At 46.1% G+C, this 14061-nt stretch overlaps 4 protein-coding genes across 4 annotated transcripts in view; 3 read left to right on the top strand and 1 right to left on the bottom strand.

Moving 5' to 3' along the window:
- Nucleotides 1-14061, top strand: part of LOC126564714 (cytochrome b5-related protein-like) — a 253063-nt gene that overhangs the window by 218298 nt on the left and 20704 nt on the right. The gene's annotated exons all lie outside the window — the stretch shown is intronic.
- Nucleotides 1-14061, bottom strand: part of LOC126564519 (BUB3-interacting and GLEBS motif-containing protein ZNF207) — a 157221-nt gene that overhangs the window by 131064 nt on the left and 12096 nt on the right. The gene's annotated exons all lie outside the window — the stretch shown is intronic.
- Nucleotides 1845-7179, top strand: LOC126560647 (uncharacterized). The gene is made up of 3 exons (XM_050216605.1): nucleotides 1845-2716; nucleotides 3047-5402; nucleotides 7111-7179. The coding sequence occupies exons 1-3, from the start codon at nucleotides 1845-1847 to the stop codon at nucleotides 7177-7179; spliced, it is 3297 nt and encodes a 1098-aa protein (XP_050072562.1).
- Nucleotides 7745-13079, top strand: LOC126560646 (uncharacterized). The gene is made up of 3 exons (XM_050216604.1): nucleotides 7745-8616; nucleotides 8947-11302; nucleotides 13011-13079. The coding sequence occupies exons 1-3, from the start codon at nucleotides 7745-7747 to the stop codon at nucleotides 13077-13079; spliced, it is 3297 nt and encodes a 1098-aa protein (XP_050072561.1).

Raw genomic sequence — 14061 nt, 5'->3', positions numbered from 1 at the left:
TTAGGCTCGCCAGGCTCCGATGGGTTGGTCATGTTATAGGCATGGCACCGGACGACCCAGCTCAGAAAGTCCTTCTAGGCCGTCCACACGGCCAGAGAAGGCCCGTATTGAGGTGGGAGGATGGCGTTGAATCATCCACCATTAAGGCCGGGATAACGGATTGGCGGACGACGGCGCGGGACCGTGAGCGGTTCCGGAATCTGCTGCGGCAGGCCAAGACCGCAAAGCGGTTGTAGCGCCTGATAAGTAAAACTAGCTTGTTGTGTTGGTCTACTGTAGAAGATCTTTAAACCGTTCACAATTAGGAGATACTTGTACATCCCAAAATATTGTGGCATAGCCTTTTGCAAACTGATTTTAATGCATGTGCAAACTGCATGAAATCTAAACACAACTTATTAGAACATTCAATCCAAGCATGCATATTAGCACAACAGATTAATTAGAACACGATCTAGGTAACTCTGAGTTAAGAACAAAACAAACCCGAACTGATCACATGTAGGTCCCACGAGCACCAAAATTCAGGAATGCGCCATAGACGCATAAAAAAGACATCATGTAAAATTCAACAAAACCAACCAAACAATGCACATGAACATAATGGTCCGGACTGAAATATTAAACCAAACATGCGCCATTGCCTACAACTAATCAAAATTAAGGAAACAGGTAGATCAACATACAAGAGGAATTTTCCACCAACAAAAATCTACACACCCATTAACCACAGGAATGTTAGTTGATGGAACATTCCATCCAAATTATTCTCACTGTTTGTCCCCAAAACTTTCAACGACCGTTCTAGCCGTCAGTTATAAAAGATAGTTCAGTCATGAAAAGTAAGCCAGTAGTCAGAAGTCAATCAGTCAGTCAGTCACGAACAGAAGTCAGACACAGAAAGACAGTCAGAATTGGATAGTCCGGATTAGGCAGTCGCGGGCTAAAAGCCGTAAATACGTTTAACTATGAATAAACAGACGCAGTTGATCATTGTGATCATCCCAAACATTGTGTTGTGCGTTTCTATGACAGCAAGTGAGTAAGGCAACTATCACAGTGCCAATGCTGACACTTTACACGGCACAGTGATTTTCTCTTTTTTTATTACAATATGTAATAATTTCGACGCAACCGAGCATACCCGGGATAGGGCAAAGAAAACAAGAACAGGGAGGAAATGCCCCGTCTAGATCGTATAAATCTATACACATAGTCATCACATGCTGTTGTGGTGGATCGCGTCCACTGTGCGACCGCCAAGTGTCAAACAGTTTGACAGAGGAGTTGAGGGCCCCTGACAGAAAGGTGGTACGACCTGGGACTGAGGCAACAGGCAAGTAGTAGGGATCCGGAAGCCGACCAGAAAAGTGCGGAATTATGAACTACGTTTGAATTTTTTGTTACTTTCATTTAATATACACCTTTATACCGTCTTGCGTTGCTTATTACTTCTGATAAACCACCAGGTGAAAAGTGAAAGTTTAATTCCAAGCCTTTATTTTTCTCGCATTGTTGGACTGCGCCAACAATTTTCAAACGTAAAGTGCGACATCTCCGGATCCCTAAGATCGCGCGCGTGTGTATGTGTGTGCAATTTGGCGACCACGCTAGCAGAACAATAGGTGTTTGCGAGAATACTTGGTAAAAGCGACAAAAAGACACGCGCGTGATATCGAAACTGGAAGTGGGTTCGTGTCGGTGTCAAAAAGGTGATGGACAAAACTGATCTTTCAGGGAGTGAAAAAAGCCGTACCATGCCAACTACAAGATCGCAAAAAAATTCATCCGAAAGCGGAGACGTTCCAGAAGGCGCAAGCGGGTCCGACCTATGGCCTATCGAGATGCGGCAGGAGGAGGAACGGCGTGAAAAGGAAGTCTTCGAAGAGCGCATGAAGGAGATGCGTAGGCAGTTGGAGGAACGGAAAGCACGCCATGATCAGGAGTTACAGCTCCTTAAGGAACTGCACGCACTGCAAATGAAATGTGATGCAGAAAAGAAGGAGCAGGAAGAGTTGTTCAAACAGGAACGAACGCGTTTGCTACACCCACACCAACAGGACGACGAACAAAGGAGCATTCCACTAAACTGTGAAAAAACCCAAGCCTTGTTGGAGGGAGGGGATACAGCAGTTTCGACAAAGACGGAGCAGACTATTGTGCCGGCCGGTGACGGGTCGGGGCAAAGTGGAAGCAGGTTGACGAAAGAGCAGATTGCAACGAGGAAGAGCATTTCCACGAAACTGCCGAAGTTCGCCGGTGAAGCTGAAGTGTGGCCGTTGTTTATCAGCAGCTACACACACACCAACGAAGCATGCGGTTTCACCAACTTGGAGAATCTACAGCGTCTCCAGGAGTGCTTGCACGGGGAAGCGTTAGAGGCAGTGAGAGGACGTTTGCTGATGCCTCATTCGGTTCCAGGCGTGATCGCGGAATTGAAGCGTCGATATGGAAACCCAAAACGGTTGTTGAAAATGCTGCTTCGAAAGATTCGGGCTACCGAACCCCCGCGAGAGAAACGCTTGGTGACGTTTGTGGAATTCGGGACGAAGGTGCAACAGCTATGCGATCACGTAGAGGAATGCGGTCTAACCGAACACATAAGCAATCCACTGCTAGTTGACGAATTGGTGAACAAATTGCCTTTGCAGTACCAAAGAGAATGGTCTCGCTTCGAACGGGAGCAGAATGATAGCTCGTTGTTGGGATTTTCAAGGTACATTTCAGGATTGGTGGATGATATTTCGGATGTAATGGAACGCCTTGAAGACGACCGTATTCCCACACAAGAGAAAAGACGGGTAAATGTACACGCTACCGAAACATCTTCTACTCCGAGAAGCGAATCTTGCTGGAATTGCGGAGAACAGACTCATCGACTTAAGAACTGTGGAAGTTTCAAGCAGATGCCTTTGAGCGAAAAAATGAAGCGGATTAAAAATCTACAGTTGTGTGAGATCTGCTTAGCGAGAAGCTGCAACGGGAAGTGCGCATACAAGATTAGATGTGCAAGATGTAAAGGTCGTCATCATACGCTGCTACATAGGTCTGAAGAATCATTGCACACCAGTAGTACGGCGAAGGACGTCGTTGTGAAGCGGGAAACGGTGGTTGTATTCCGAATGATACCGGTGACGCTTTACTATGGAAGCATGACGTTGGACGTGATGGCGTTTATTGACGAAGGGTCGTCAGTCACCTTGATCGATGACTCAGCCGCAAAACACCTGAACGTGTCAGGTGTGCCGGAGCCGTTGGTGATCAGCTGGACTAATGACATAAATCGTCACGAAAACGAGTCCCGCTTGGTGCAACTGATGATATCGGAGCGAGGTTCAGGGCAGAAGTACGAGTTGATCAACACACGCACCGTGTCTGAATTGAAACTTCCCATGCCATATGTTACAATCGCCGACCTCAAGTGTAAGTATGCGCATCTTACAAACATTTCTGCGAAGGAATACCTTCCACAGAGGCCAATGATTATTCTGGGACTAGATAACGTACACTTGTTTGCTCCCATTGAGTCTCGTTTAGGAAATGTTGGGGAGCCCATCGCTGTACGATCGTTACTAGGTTGGTCGATATTCGGAACGGAGAGATGCTCGAGAATGTTCAGCGCGTATCTGAATCTCCATACGGCTTCACAAATGAGTAATGAAACGTTGCATGATCTGATAAAAGAGCAGTACAGGCTAGAAGATCTAGACAAGACGACGCATACGATGCCTGAAGCACCAGATGAACAGCGCGCTAGAACCCTGCTCGAATCTACAACGCGTCGTGTGGGTGACCGTTTCGAAACTGGTCTCCTGTGGAAGAATGATGTTCGCCACTTTCCTGACAGCTATCCAATGGCTGAAAAACGTATGCAATCCTTAGAGCGGAAGCTCAATAGGCAACCACAGTTGAAAGAGGTTGTGCTACAAAAGATGGAGGATTATCAGCAAAAGGGATATGCTCATAAAATCAATCCGAATGAAATGCTAGTACCCGGTAACAGCGTGTGGTATATTCCGCTTAATGTAGTGCAAAACCCAAAAAAGCCGGGAAAGGTACGGCTAGTATGGGATGCAGCGGCATCAGTGAAAGGTGTATCACTGAATTCAGAACTCCTTAAAGGGCCAGATATGCTGATACCGCTTCCAAACATCATCTGCAATTTCCGAGAAAAGGCAATAGCTTTCGGGGCCGATATTAAGGAGATGTACCATCAGATCGGGATTCGTGATGCTGATAAACAAGCGCAGCGATTCCTTTTTGGCTATGATTCGTCGGGTCGGCCGCAAGTCTATGTTATGGATGTTGCGACTTTCGGAGCAACGTGTTCGCCGAGTTCTGCACAATACATAAAAAACTTGAATGCCGCACAACATCAGCATGAATACCCTGAAGCAGCTGAAGCGATCATCAAACGTCACTACGTAGACGACTATTTCGACTGTACTGACACCGTTGAAGAAGCTGTTTCATTGGCAGAGCAAGTGAAATATGTCCATTCTAAGGGCGGATTTCATATCCGCAATTGGGTGTCCAACTCTACGGAGGTGTTGAGCGCTTTAAAAGAAGACAACGCAGAAGATCGAATACGCTTCAAGGGAGAAAATAGCGCATTAACAGAACGAGTGCTTGGCATATCCTGGTTAGCAAATAAAGATGTATTTTGCCTCAATTCGGAGAACAATGATAATGCATTGCTAACAGATCTGCAAGGGTCACAACCGTCCAAAAGGAAAGTGCTCAGCTTCATAATGGGACATTTTGATCCAATGGGCTTCTTCGCACCGATTACCGTGAGAGGCAAAATGTTGATGCAAGATATTTGGAGAACTGGCAGCAACTGGGATGAACCTATAGAGGCGACCTGTTACGAAAGGTGGTGTCAGATGATTCAGAACATGCAGAATGTTGGTCTGCTGAAGATACCACGTAGCTACTTCGGGAAGGCTTTATCGAGCGAGACAAAAGATGTCCAGTTGCATGTATTCACGGATGCTAGTGAAGCGGCGTACGGATGTGTAGCGTATTTTCGTGCCATGGTTCAGGGTGAAGTAAGGTGCTCACTTGTGATGAGCCGCACCAAGGTGGCTCCGTTGAAGAAGATTTCGATTCCACGCCTCGAACTTCTTGGAGCAGTGTTGGGAGCACGAATGGCGAAGACAATACGAGACAACCATAAACTGGAGATTGACAGAGTGGTTATATGGACAGATGCCAAAGTCGTTTTATCATGGATCCGATCGGATCACCGCCGGTACAAGCAGTTTGTTGGATTCCGTGTAGGTGAGATACTGGATCTCACTAACATATCTGATTGGCGCTGGATTCCTAGCAAGATGAACATAGCTGACATTTTGACGAAATGGGGAAAGGCTCCAGATATAGGACCAGATAGTGATTGGGTATGTGGACCGAAGTTTCTTCGAGCGGATGAATGTTGCTGGCCTGTTCAAGAGTTACCACCTGCGAACACTACTGAGGAGCTAAGAGCACACCTTCTTATACACAATGTGGAGCTACTGAAAGGTTTCATCGATGTTAGACGTTTCTCGAAGTGGACCGTATTGGTGAGAACCGTAGCTTGTGTATACAGATTCATAGCGAACTGCATCAAGAAAGCTAAAGAAGAGCCGATTGAGACGCTACGTGCTACAGTAAATCAACAGAAGATCCTGATGGCAGTTGGCTTAATCACAAAACGTACCCCCCTGCAACAACCCGAATATGCGAAAGCGGAGATGGTGTTAATAAGGACAGCTCAAGCCGAGAGTTTCATCGATGAGTGGAAGACCTTAATGAAGAACAAAGAGTCTTCGTCAAACCAATGGATCGGCCTGGAAAGGAGTAGCCCGCTGTTTAGATTATCTCCTTTCATAGATGAGAATGATCTAATTCGCATGGAAGGGAGGACCCAATATGCAGAATCGCTTCCTTACAACATGCGATTCCCCATCATCCTGCCGAGTGACCACTACATTACTGGATTAATCATACAACACTATCACGAGCGGTGCGGACACGGTTATCGAGAGACGGTGAAGAATGAGCTACGTCAGCACTACTACATTCCGCATCTGGATGCAGCAGTACGCAGGGAGACGGCAAAATGCATGTGGTGCAAAGTTCGTCGTAACCAACCAACAACACCAAGAATGGCACCTCTACCCCCTCAACGTTTGACGCCTAACGTCCGACCGTTCAGCTATACTGGCGTTGATTACATCGGGCCGTACGAGGTATCAATTGGGCGGAGGACGGAGAAAAGATGGATCGTACTATTCACGTGCCTGGTTGTACGCGGTATCCACCTGGAAATAGCACACAGTCTTTCAACGATGTCGTGCATGATGGCGTTGCGTAGGTTCATCTGTCGGCGAGGCTGGCCGATAGAGTTTGTATCGGACAATGGTACAAATTTCAAAGGGGCGAGTCGCGAAATAATTGGAGCTTTACGAGACATCGAAGAGGAGTGTGCGGACCAGCTGACGAACGCGCGGACAAGATGGACGTTTAATCCGCCGGTTGCACCCCATATGGGGGGCGTGTGGGAGCGGCTTGTAAGATCAGTAAAGGGTGTTTTCGATGCGTTACAAGACGGTAGAAAACTAACAGATGAGGTGTTACTAACAGCGATAGTTGAGGCCGAAGATATAGAGAATAGTCGACCCTTAACAACCGTAACACAATTAGGTAGCGAAGAAGAGGCTCTAACACCAAATCATTTTTTGAGAGGGTCGTCCAAAAGTGACAATAGGGACATTCCTATGACGTGTTCCAAAGAGGCGCTCAAAGATGCATACAAAAGATCTCAACTTCTCGCGGATAGGATGTGGTCTAGATGGATTAAAGAATATACGCCAACGATCAATCAAAGATCGAAGTGGTTTAAAGAGACGAAACCTCTAAAGGTTGGGGACCTAGTATATGTTGTAGATGGGAAAGACAGGAAGTGTTGGGTCCGTGGTAAAATTGAGGAGATCATAGTGGCTAGGGATGGTCGGGTTAGACAGGCGTGGGTACGCACGAATAATGGAAGATTTAGAAGAGCAACAAACAAATTAGCGGTCTTGGAGATCGAATAAGGTAACGCCTGTTAAGGATTTTTAACAGGGTTACGGGTCGGGGAATGTTGTGGTGGATCGCGTCCACTGTGCGACCGCCAAGTGTCAAACAGTTTGACAGAGGAGTTGAGGGCCCCTGACAGAAAGGTGGTACGACCTGGGACTGAGGCAACAGGCAAGTAGTAGGGATCCGGAAGCCGACCAGAAAAGTGCGGAATTATGAACTACGTTTGAATTTTTTGTTACTTTCATTTAATATACACCTTTATACCGTCTTGCGTTGCTTATTACTTCTGATAAACCACCAGGTGAAAAGTGAAAGTTTAATTCCAAGCCTTTATTTTTCTCGCATTGTTGGACTGCGCCAACAATTTTCAAACGTAAAGTGCGACATCTCCGGATCCCTAAGATCGCGCGCGTGTGTATGTGTGTGCAATTTGGCGACCACGCTAGCAGAACAATAGGTGTTTGCGAGAATACTTGGTAAAAGCGACAAAAAGACACGCGCGTGATATCGAAACTGGAAGTGGGTTCGTGTCGGTGTCAAAAAGGTGATGGACAAAACTGATCTTTCAGGGAGTGAAAAAAGCCGTACCATGCCAACTACAAGATCGCAAAAAAATTCATCCGAAAGCGGAGACGTTCCAGAAGGCGCAAGCGGGTCCGACCTATGGCCTATCGAGATGCGGCAGGAGGAGGAACGGCGTGAAAAGGAAGTCTTCGAAGAGCGCATGAAGGAGATGCGTAGGCAGTTGGAGGAACGGAAAGCACGCCATGATCAGGAGTTACAGCTCCTTAAGGAACTGCACGCACTGCAAATGAAATGTGATGCAGAAAAGAAGGAGCAGGAAGAGTTGTTCAAACAGGAACGAACGCGTTTGCTACACCCACACCAACAGGACGACGAACAAAGGAGCATTCCACTAAACTGTGAAAAAACCCAAGCCTTGTTGGAGGGAGGGGATACAGCAGTTTCGACAAAGACGGAGCAGACTATTGTGCCGGCCGGTGACGGGTCGGGGCAAAGTGGAAGCAGGTTGACGAAAGAGCAGATTGCAACGAGGAAGAGCATTTCCACGAAACTGCCGAAGTTCGCCGGTGAAGCTGAAGTGTGGCCGTTGTTTATCAGCAGCTACACACACACCAACGAAGCATGCGGTTTCACCAACTTGGAGAATCTACAGCGTCTCCAGGAGTGCTTGCACGGGGAAGCGTTAGAGGCAGTGAGAGGACGTTTGCTGATGCCTCATTCGGTTCCAGGCGTGATCGCGGAATTGAAGCGTCGATATGGAAACCCAAAACGGTTGTTGAAAATGCTGCTTCGAAAGATTCGGGCTACCGAACCCCCGCGAGAGAAACGCTTGGTGACGTTTGTGGAATTCGGGACGAAGGTGCAACAGCTATGCGATCACGTAGAGGAATGCGGTCTAACCGAACACATAAGCAATCCACTGCTAGTTGACGAATTGGTGAACAAATTGCCTTTGCAGTACCAAAGAGAATGGTCTCGCTTCGAACGGGAGCAGAATGATAGCTCGTTGTTGGGATTTTCAAGGTACATTTCAGGATTGGTGGATGATATTTCGGATGTAATGGAACGCCTTGAAGACGACCGTATTCCCACACAAGAGAAAAGACGGGTAAATGTACACGCTACCGAAACATCTTCTACTCCGAGAAGCGAATCTTGCTGGAATTGCGGAGAACAGACTCATCGACTTAAGAACTGTGGAAGTTTCAAGCAGATGCCTTTGAGCGAAAAAATGAAGCGGATTAAAAATCTACAGTTGTGTGAGATCTGCTTAGCGAGAAGCTGCAACGGGAAGTGCGCATACAAGATTAGATGTGCAAGATGTAAAGGTCGTCATCATACGCTGCTACATAGGTCTGAAGAATCATTGCACACCAGTAGTACGGCGAAGGACGTCGTTGTGAAGCGGGAAACGGTGGTTGTATTCCGAATGATACCGGTGACGCTTTACTATGGAAGCATGACGTTGGACGTGATGGCGTTTATTGACGAAGGGTCGTCAGTCACCTTGATCGATGACTCAGCCGCAAAACACCTGAACGTGTCAGGTGTGCCGGAGCCGTTGGTGATCAGCTGGACTAATGACATAAATCGTCACGAAAACGAGTCCCGCTTGGTGCAACTGATGATATCGGAGCGAGGTTCAGGGCAGAAGTACGAGTTGATCAACACACGCACCGTGTCTGAATTGAAACTTCCCATGCCATATGTTACAATCGCCGACCTCAAGTGTAAGTATGCGCATCTTACAAACATTTCTGCGAAGGAATACCTTCCACAGAGGCCAATGATTATTCTGGGACTAGATAACGTACACTTGTTTGCTCCCATTGAGTCTCGTTTAGGAAATGTTGGGGAGCCCATCGCTGTACGATCGTTACTAGGTTGGTCGATATTCGGAACGGAGAGATGCTCGAGAATGTTCAGCGCGTATCTGAATCTCCATACGGCTTCACAAATGAGTAATGAAACGTTGCATGATCTGATAAAAGAGCAGTACAGGCTAGAAGATCTAGACAAGACGACGCATACGATGCCTGAAGCACCAGATGAACAGCGCGCTAGAACCCTGCTCGAATCTACAACGCGTCGTGTGGGTGACCGTTTCGAAACTGGTCTCCTGTGGAAGAATGATGTTCGCCACTTTCCTGACAGCTATCCAATGGCTGAAAAACGTATGCAATCCTTAGAGCGGAAGCTCAATAGGCAACCACAGTTGAAAGAGGTTGTGCTACAAAAGATGGAGGATTATCAGCAAAAGGGATATGCTCATAAAATCAATCCGAATGAAATGCTAGTACCCGGTAACAGCGTGTGGTATATTCCGCTTAATGTAGTGCAAAACCCAAAAAAGCCGGGAAAGGTACGGCTAGTATGGGATGCAGCGGCATCAGTGAAAGGTGTATCACTGAATTCAGAACTCCTTAAAGGGCCAGATATGCTGATACCGCTTCCAAACATCATCTGCAATTTCCGAGAAAAGGCAATAGCTTTCGGGGCCGATATTAAGGAGATGTACCATCAGATCGGGATTCGTGATGCTGATAAACAAGCGCAGCGATTCCTTTTTGGCTATGATTCGTCGGGTCGGCCGCAAGTCTATGTTATGGATGTTGCGACTTTCGGAGCAACGTGTTCGCCGAGTTCTGCACAATACATAAAAAACTTGAATGCCGCACAACATCAGCATGAATACCCTGAAGCAGCTGAAGCGATCATCAAACGTCACTACGTAGACGACTATTTCGACTGTACTGACACCGTTGAAGAAGCTGTTTCATTGGCAGAGCAAGTGAAATATGTCCATTCTAAGGGCGGATTTCATATCCGCAATTGGGTGTCCAACTCTACGGAGGTGTTGAGCGCTTTAAAAGAAGACAACGCAGAAGATCGAATACGCTTCAAGGGAGAAAATAGCGCATTAACAGAACGAGTGCTTGGCATATCCTGGTTAGCAAATAAAGATGTATTTTGCCTCAATTCGGAGAACAATGATAATGCATTGCTAACAGATCTGCAAGGGTCACAACCGTCCAAAAGGAAAGTGCTCAGCTTCATAATGGGACATTTTGATCCAATGGGCTTCTTCGCACCGATTACCGTGAGAGGCAAAATGTTGATGCAAGATATTTGGAGAACTGGCAGCAACTGGGATGAACCTATAGAGGCGACCTGTTACGAAAGGTGGTGTCAGATGATTCAGAACATGCAGAATGTTAGTCTGCTGAAGATACCACGTAGCTACTTCGGGAAGGCTTTATCGAGCGAGACAAAAGATGTCCAGTTGCATGTATTCACGGATGCTAGTGAAGCGGCGTACGGATGTGTAGCGTATTTTCGTGCCATGGTTCAGGGTGAAGTAAGGTGCTCACTTGTGATGAGCCGCACCAAGGTGGCTCCGTTGAAGAAGATTTCGATTCCACGCCTCGAACTTCTTGGAGCAGTGTTGGGAGCACGAATGGCGAAGACAATACGAGACAACCATAAACTGGAGATTGACAGAGTGGTTATATGGACAGATGCCAAAGTCGTTTTATCATGGATCCGATCGGATCACCGCCGGTACAAGCAGTTTGTTGGATTCCGTGTAGGTGAGATACTGGATCTCACTAACATATCTGATTGGCGCTGGATTCCTAGCAAGATGAACATAGCTGACATTTTGACGAAATGGGGAAAGGCTCCAGATATAGGACCAGATAGTGATTGGGTATGTGGACCGAAGTTTCTTCGAGCGGATGAATGTTGCTGGCCTGTTCAAGAGTTACCACCTGCGAACACTACTGAGGAGCTAAGAGCACACCTTCTTATACACAATGTGGAGCTACTGAAAGGTTTCATCGATGTTAGACGTTTCTCGAAGTGGACCGTATTGGTGAGAACCGTAGCTTGTGTATACAGATTCATAGCGAACTGCATCAAGAAAGCTAAAGAAGAGCCGATTGAGACGCTACGTGCTACAGTAAATCAACAGAAGATCCTGATGGCAGTTGGCTTAATCACAAAACGTACCCCCCTGCAACAACCCGAATATGCGAAAGCGGAGATGGTGTTAATAAGGACAGCTCAAGCCGAGAGTTTCATCGATGAGTGGAAGACCTTAATGAAGAACAAAGAGTCTTCGTCAAACCAATGGATCGGCCTGGAAAGGAGTAGCCCGCTGTTTAGATTATCTCCTTTCATAGATGAGAATGATCTAATTCGCATGGAAGGGAGGACCCAATATGCAGAATCGCTTCCTTACAACATGCGATTCCCCATCATCCTGCCGAGTGACCACTACATTACTGGATTAATCATACAACACTATCACGAGCGGTGCGGACACGGTTATCGAGAGACGGTGAAGAATGAGCTACGTCAGCACTACTACATTCCGCATCTGGATGCAGCAGTACGCAGGGAGACGGCAAAATGCATGTGGTGCAAAGTTCGTCGTAACCAACCAACAACACCAAGAATGGCACCTCTACCCCCTCAACGTTTGACGCCTAACGTCCGACCGTTCAGCTATACTGGCGTTGATTACATCGGGCCGTACGAGGTATCAATTGGGCGGAGGACGGAGAAAAGATGGATCGTACTATTCACGTGCCTGGTTGTACGCGGTATCCACCTGGAAATAGCACACAGTCTTTCAACGATGTCGTGCATGATGGCGTTGCGTAGGTTCATCTGTCGGCGAGGCTGGCCGATAGAGTTTGTATCGGACAATGGTACAAATTTCAAAGGGGCGAGTCGCGAAATAATTGGAGCTTTACGAGACATCGAAGAGGAGTGTGCGGACCAGCTGACGAACGCGCGGACAAGATGGACGTTTAATCCGCCGGTTGCACCCCATATGGGGGGCGTGTGGGAGCGGCTTGTAAGATCAGTAAAGGGTGTTTTCGATGCGTTACAAGACGGTAGAAAACTAACAGATGAGGTGTTACTAACAGCGATAGTTGAGGCCGAAGATATAGTGAATAGTCGACCCTTAACAACCGTAACACAATTAGGTAGCGAAGAAGAGGCTCTAACACCAAATCATTTTTTGAGAGGGTCGTCCAAAAGTGACAATAGGGACATTCCTATGACGTGTTCCAAAGAGGCGCTCAAAGATGCATACAAAAGATCTCAACTTCTCGCGGATAGGATGTGGTCTAGATGGATTAAAGAATATACGCCAACGATCAATCAAAGATCGAAGTGGTTTAAAGAGACGAAACCTCTAAAGGTTGGGGACCTAGTATATGTTGTAGATGGGAAAGACAGGAAGTGTTGGGTCCGTGGTAAAATTGAGGAGATCATAGTGGCTAGGGATGGTCGGGTTAGACAGGCGTGGGTACGCACGAATAATGGAAGATTTAGAAGAGCAACAAACAAATTAGCGGTCTTGGAGATCGAATAAGGTAACGCCTGTTAAGGATTTTTAACAGGGTTACGGGTCGGGGAATGTTGTGGTGGATCGCGTCCACTGTGCGACCGCCAAGTGTCAAACAGTTTGACAGAGGAGTTGAGGGCCCCTGACAGAAAGGTGGTACGACCTGGGACTGAGGCAACAGGCAAGTAGTAGGGATCCGGAAGCCGACCAGAAAAGTGCGGAATTATGAACTACGTTTGAATTTTTTGTTACTTTCATTTAATATACACCTTTATACCGTCTTGCGTTGCTTATTACTTCTGATAAACCACCAGGTGAAAAGTGAAAGTTTAATTCCAAGCCTTTATTTTTCTCGCATTGTTGGACTGCGCCAACACATGCGGTGTTGACAATACGGCGCAACCCGTTATACTTAAAAAAAATTAAAAAATAATAATTTCGACGACTTTGAAGAAACGATCGACCTGTCTGCATGAGGCACATGAATCTACAATTCAGCTAAAAGATAATTGTTCGGAATATTCATAAAAACTAAAACACGTTTATGGGGTTAGTAATTGCAAACTATGTTTGGGCATTCACTATTGATTAGTTAACAGAAATCATAAATGATTGGCTTGAAAAGTGTAGCAAAAAAAAAATTAATACTTGCAACCGTTCAGATTAAACGATAAAATTGAATTGATTCCCTTTCATTCCATGCCAGCAGCTAGACCCAAAAACGATGTGTTCGCACACAAATATAGTTTACTTCAAATTTTATTTCGTATGAATTGTTATCAAGCACAATGTTTTCAGACGGATGGTCGAACAAAATACGTGATAAACAAATCGTATGGAAATTTAAAGTATATCTAAAAAAAGCTCTGTATTATATAGTTTTTTGTTTGTTCTGATAGATAAAAAATAGTTATAAGAATAATATGCATATATGTGGAGCGCGGGAAGGTACGCTCTTAAACTCCAGAAAACCCATTAACAACATATAAAGTTGGGAAATAAGTAAACGAGAACAACAATTTTCTTTTCTATCCATTCGTTAGATCTTCCTGCTTGTACTACTGCTAACTCCTACTTTCACGCAAGATTTTGCCTTTTTGATTCAT

The sequence above is a fragment of the Anopheles maculipalpis genome, chromosome 3RL, assembly GCF_943734695.1.
Source record: "Anopheles maculipalpis chromosome 3RL, idAnoMacuDA_375_x, whole genome shotgun sequence".
Lineage (NCBI taxonomy): Eukaryota > Metazoa > Arthropoda > Insecta > Diptera > Culicidae > Anopheles > Anopheles maculipalpis.
The sequence above is the reverse complement of the archived record's forward strand: the minus strand, read 5'-3'. Positions and strand labels throughout refer to the sequence as shown.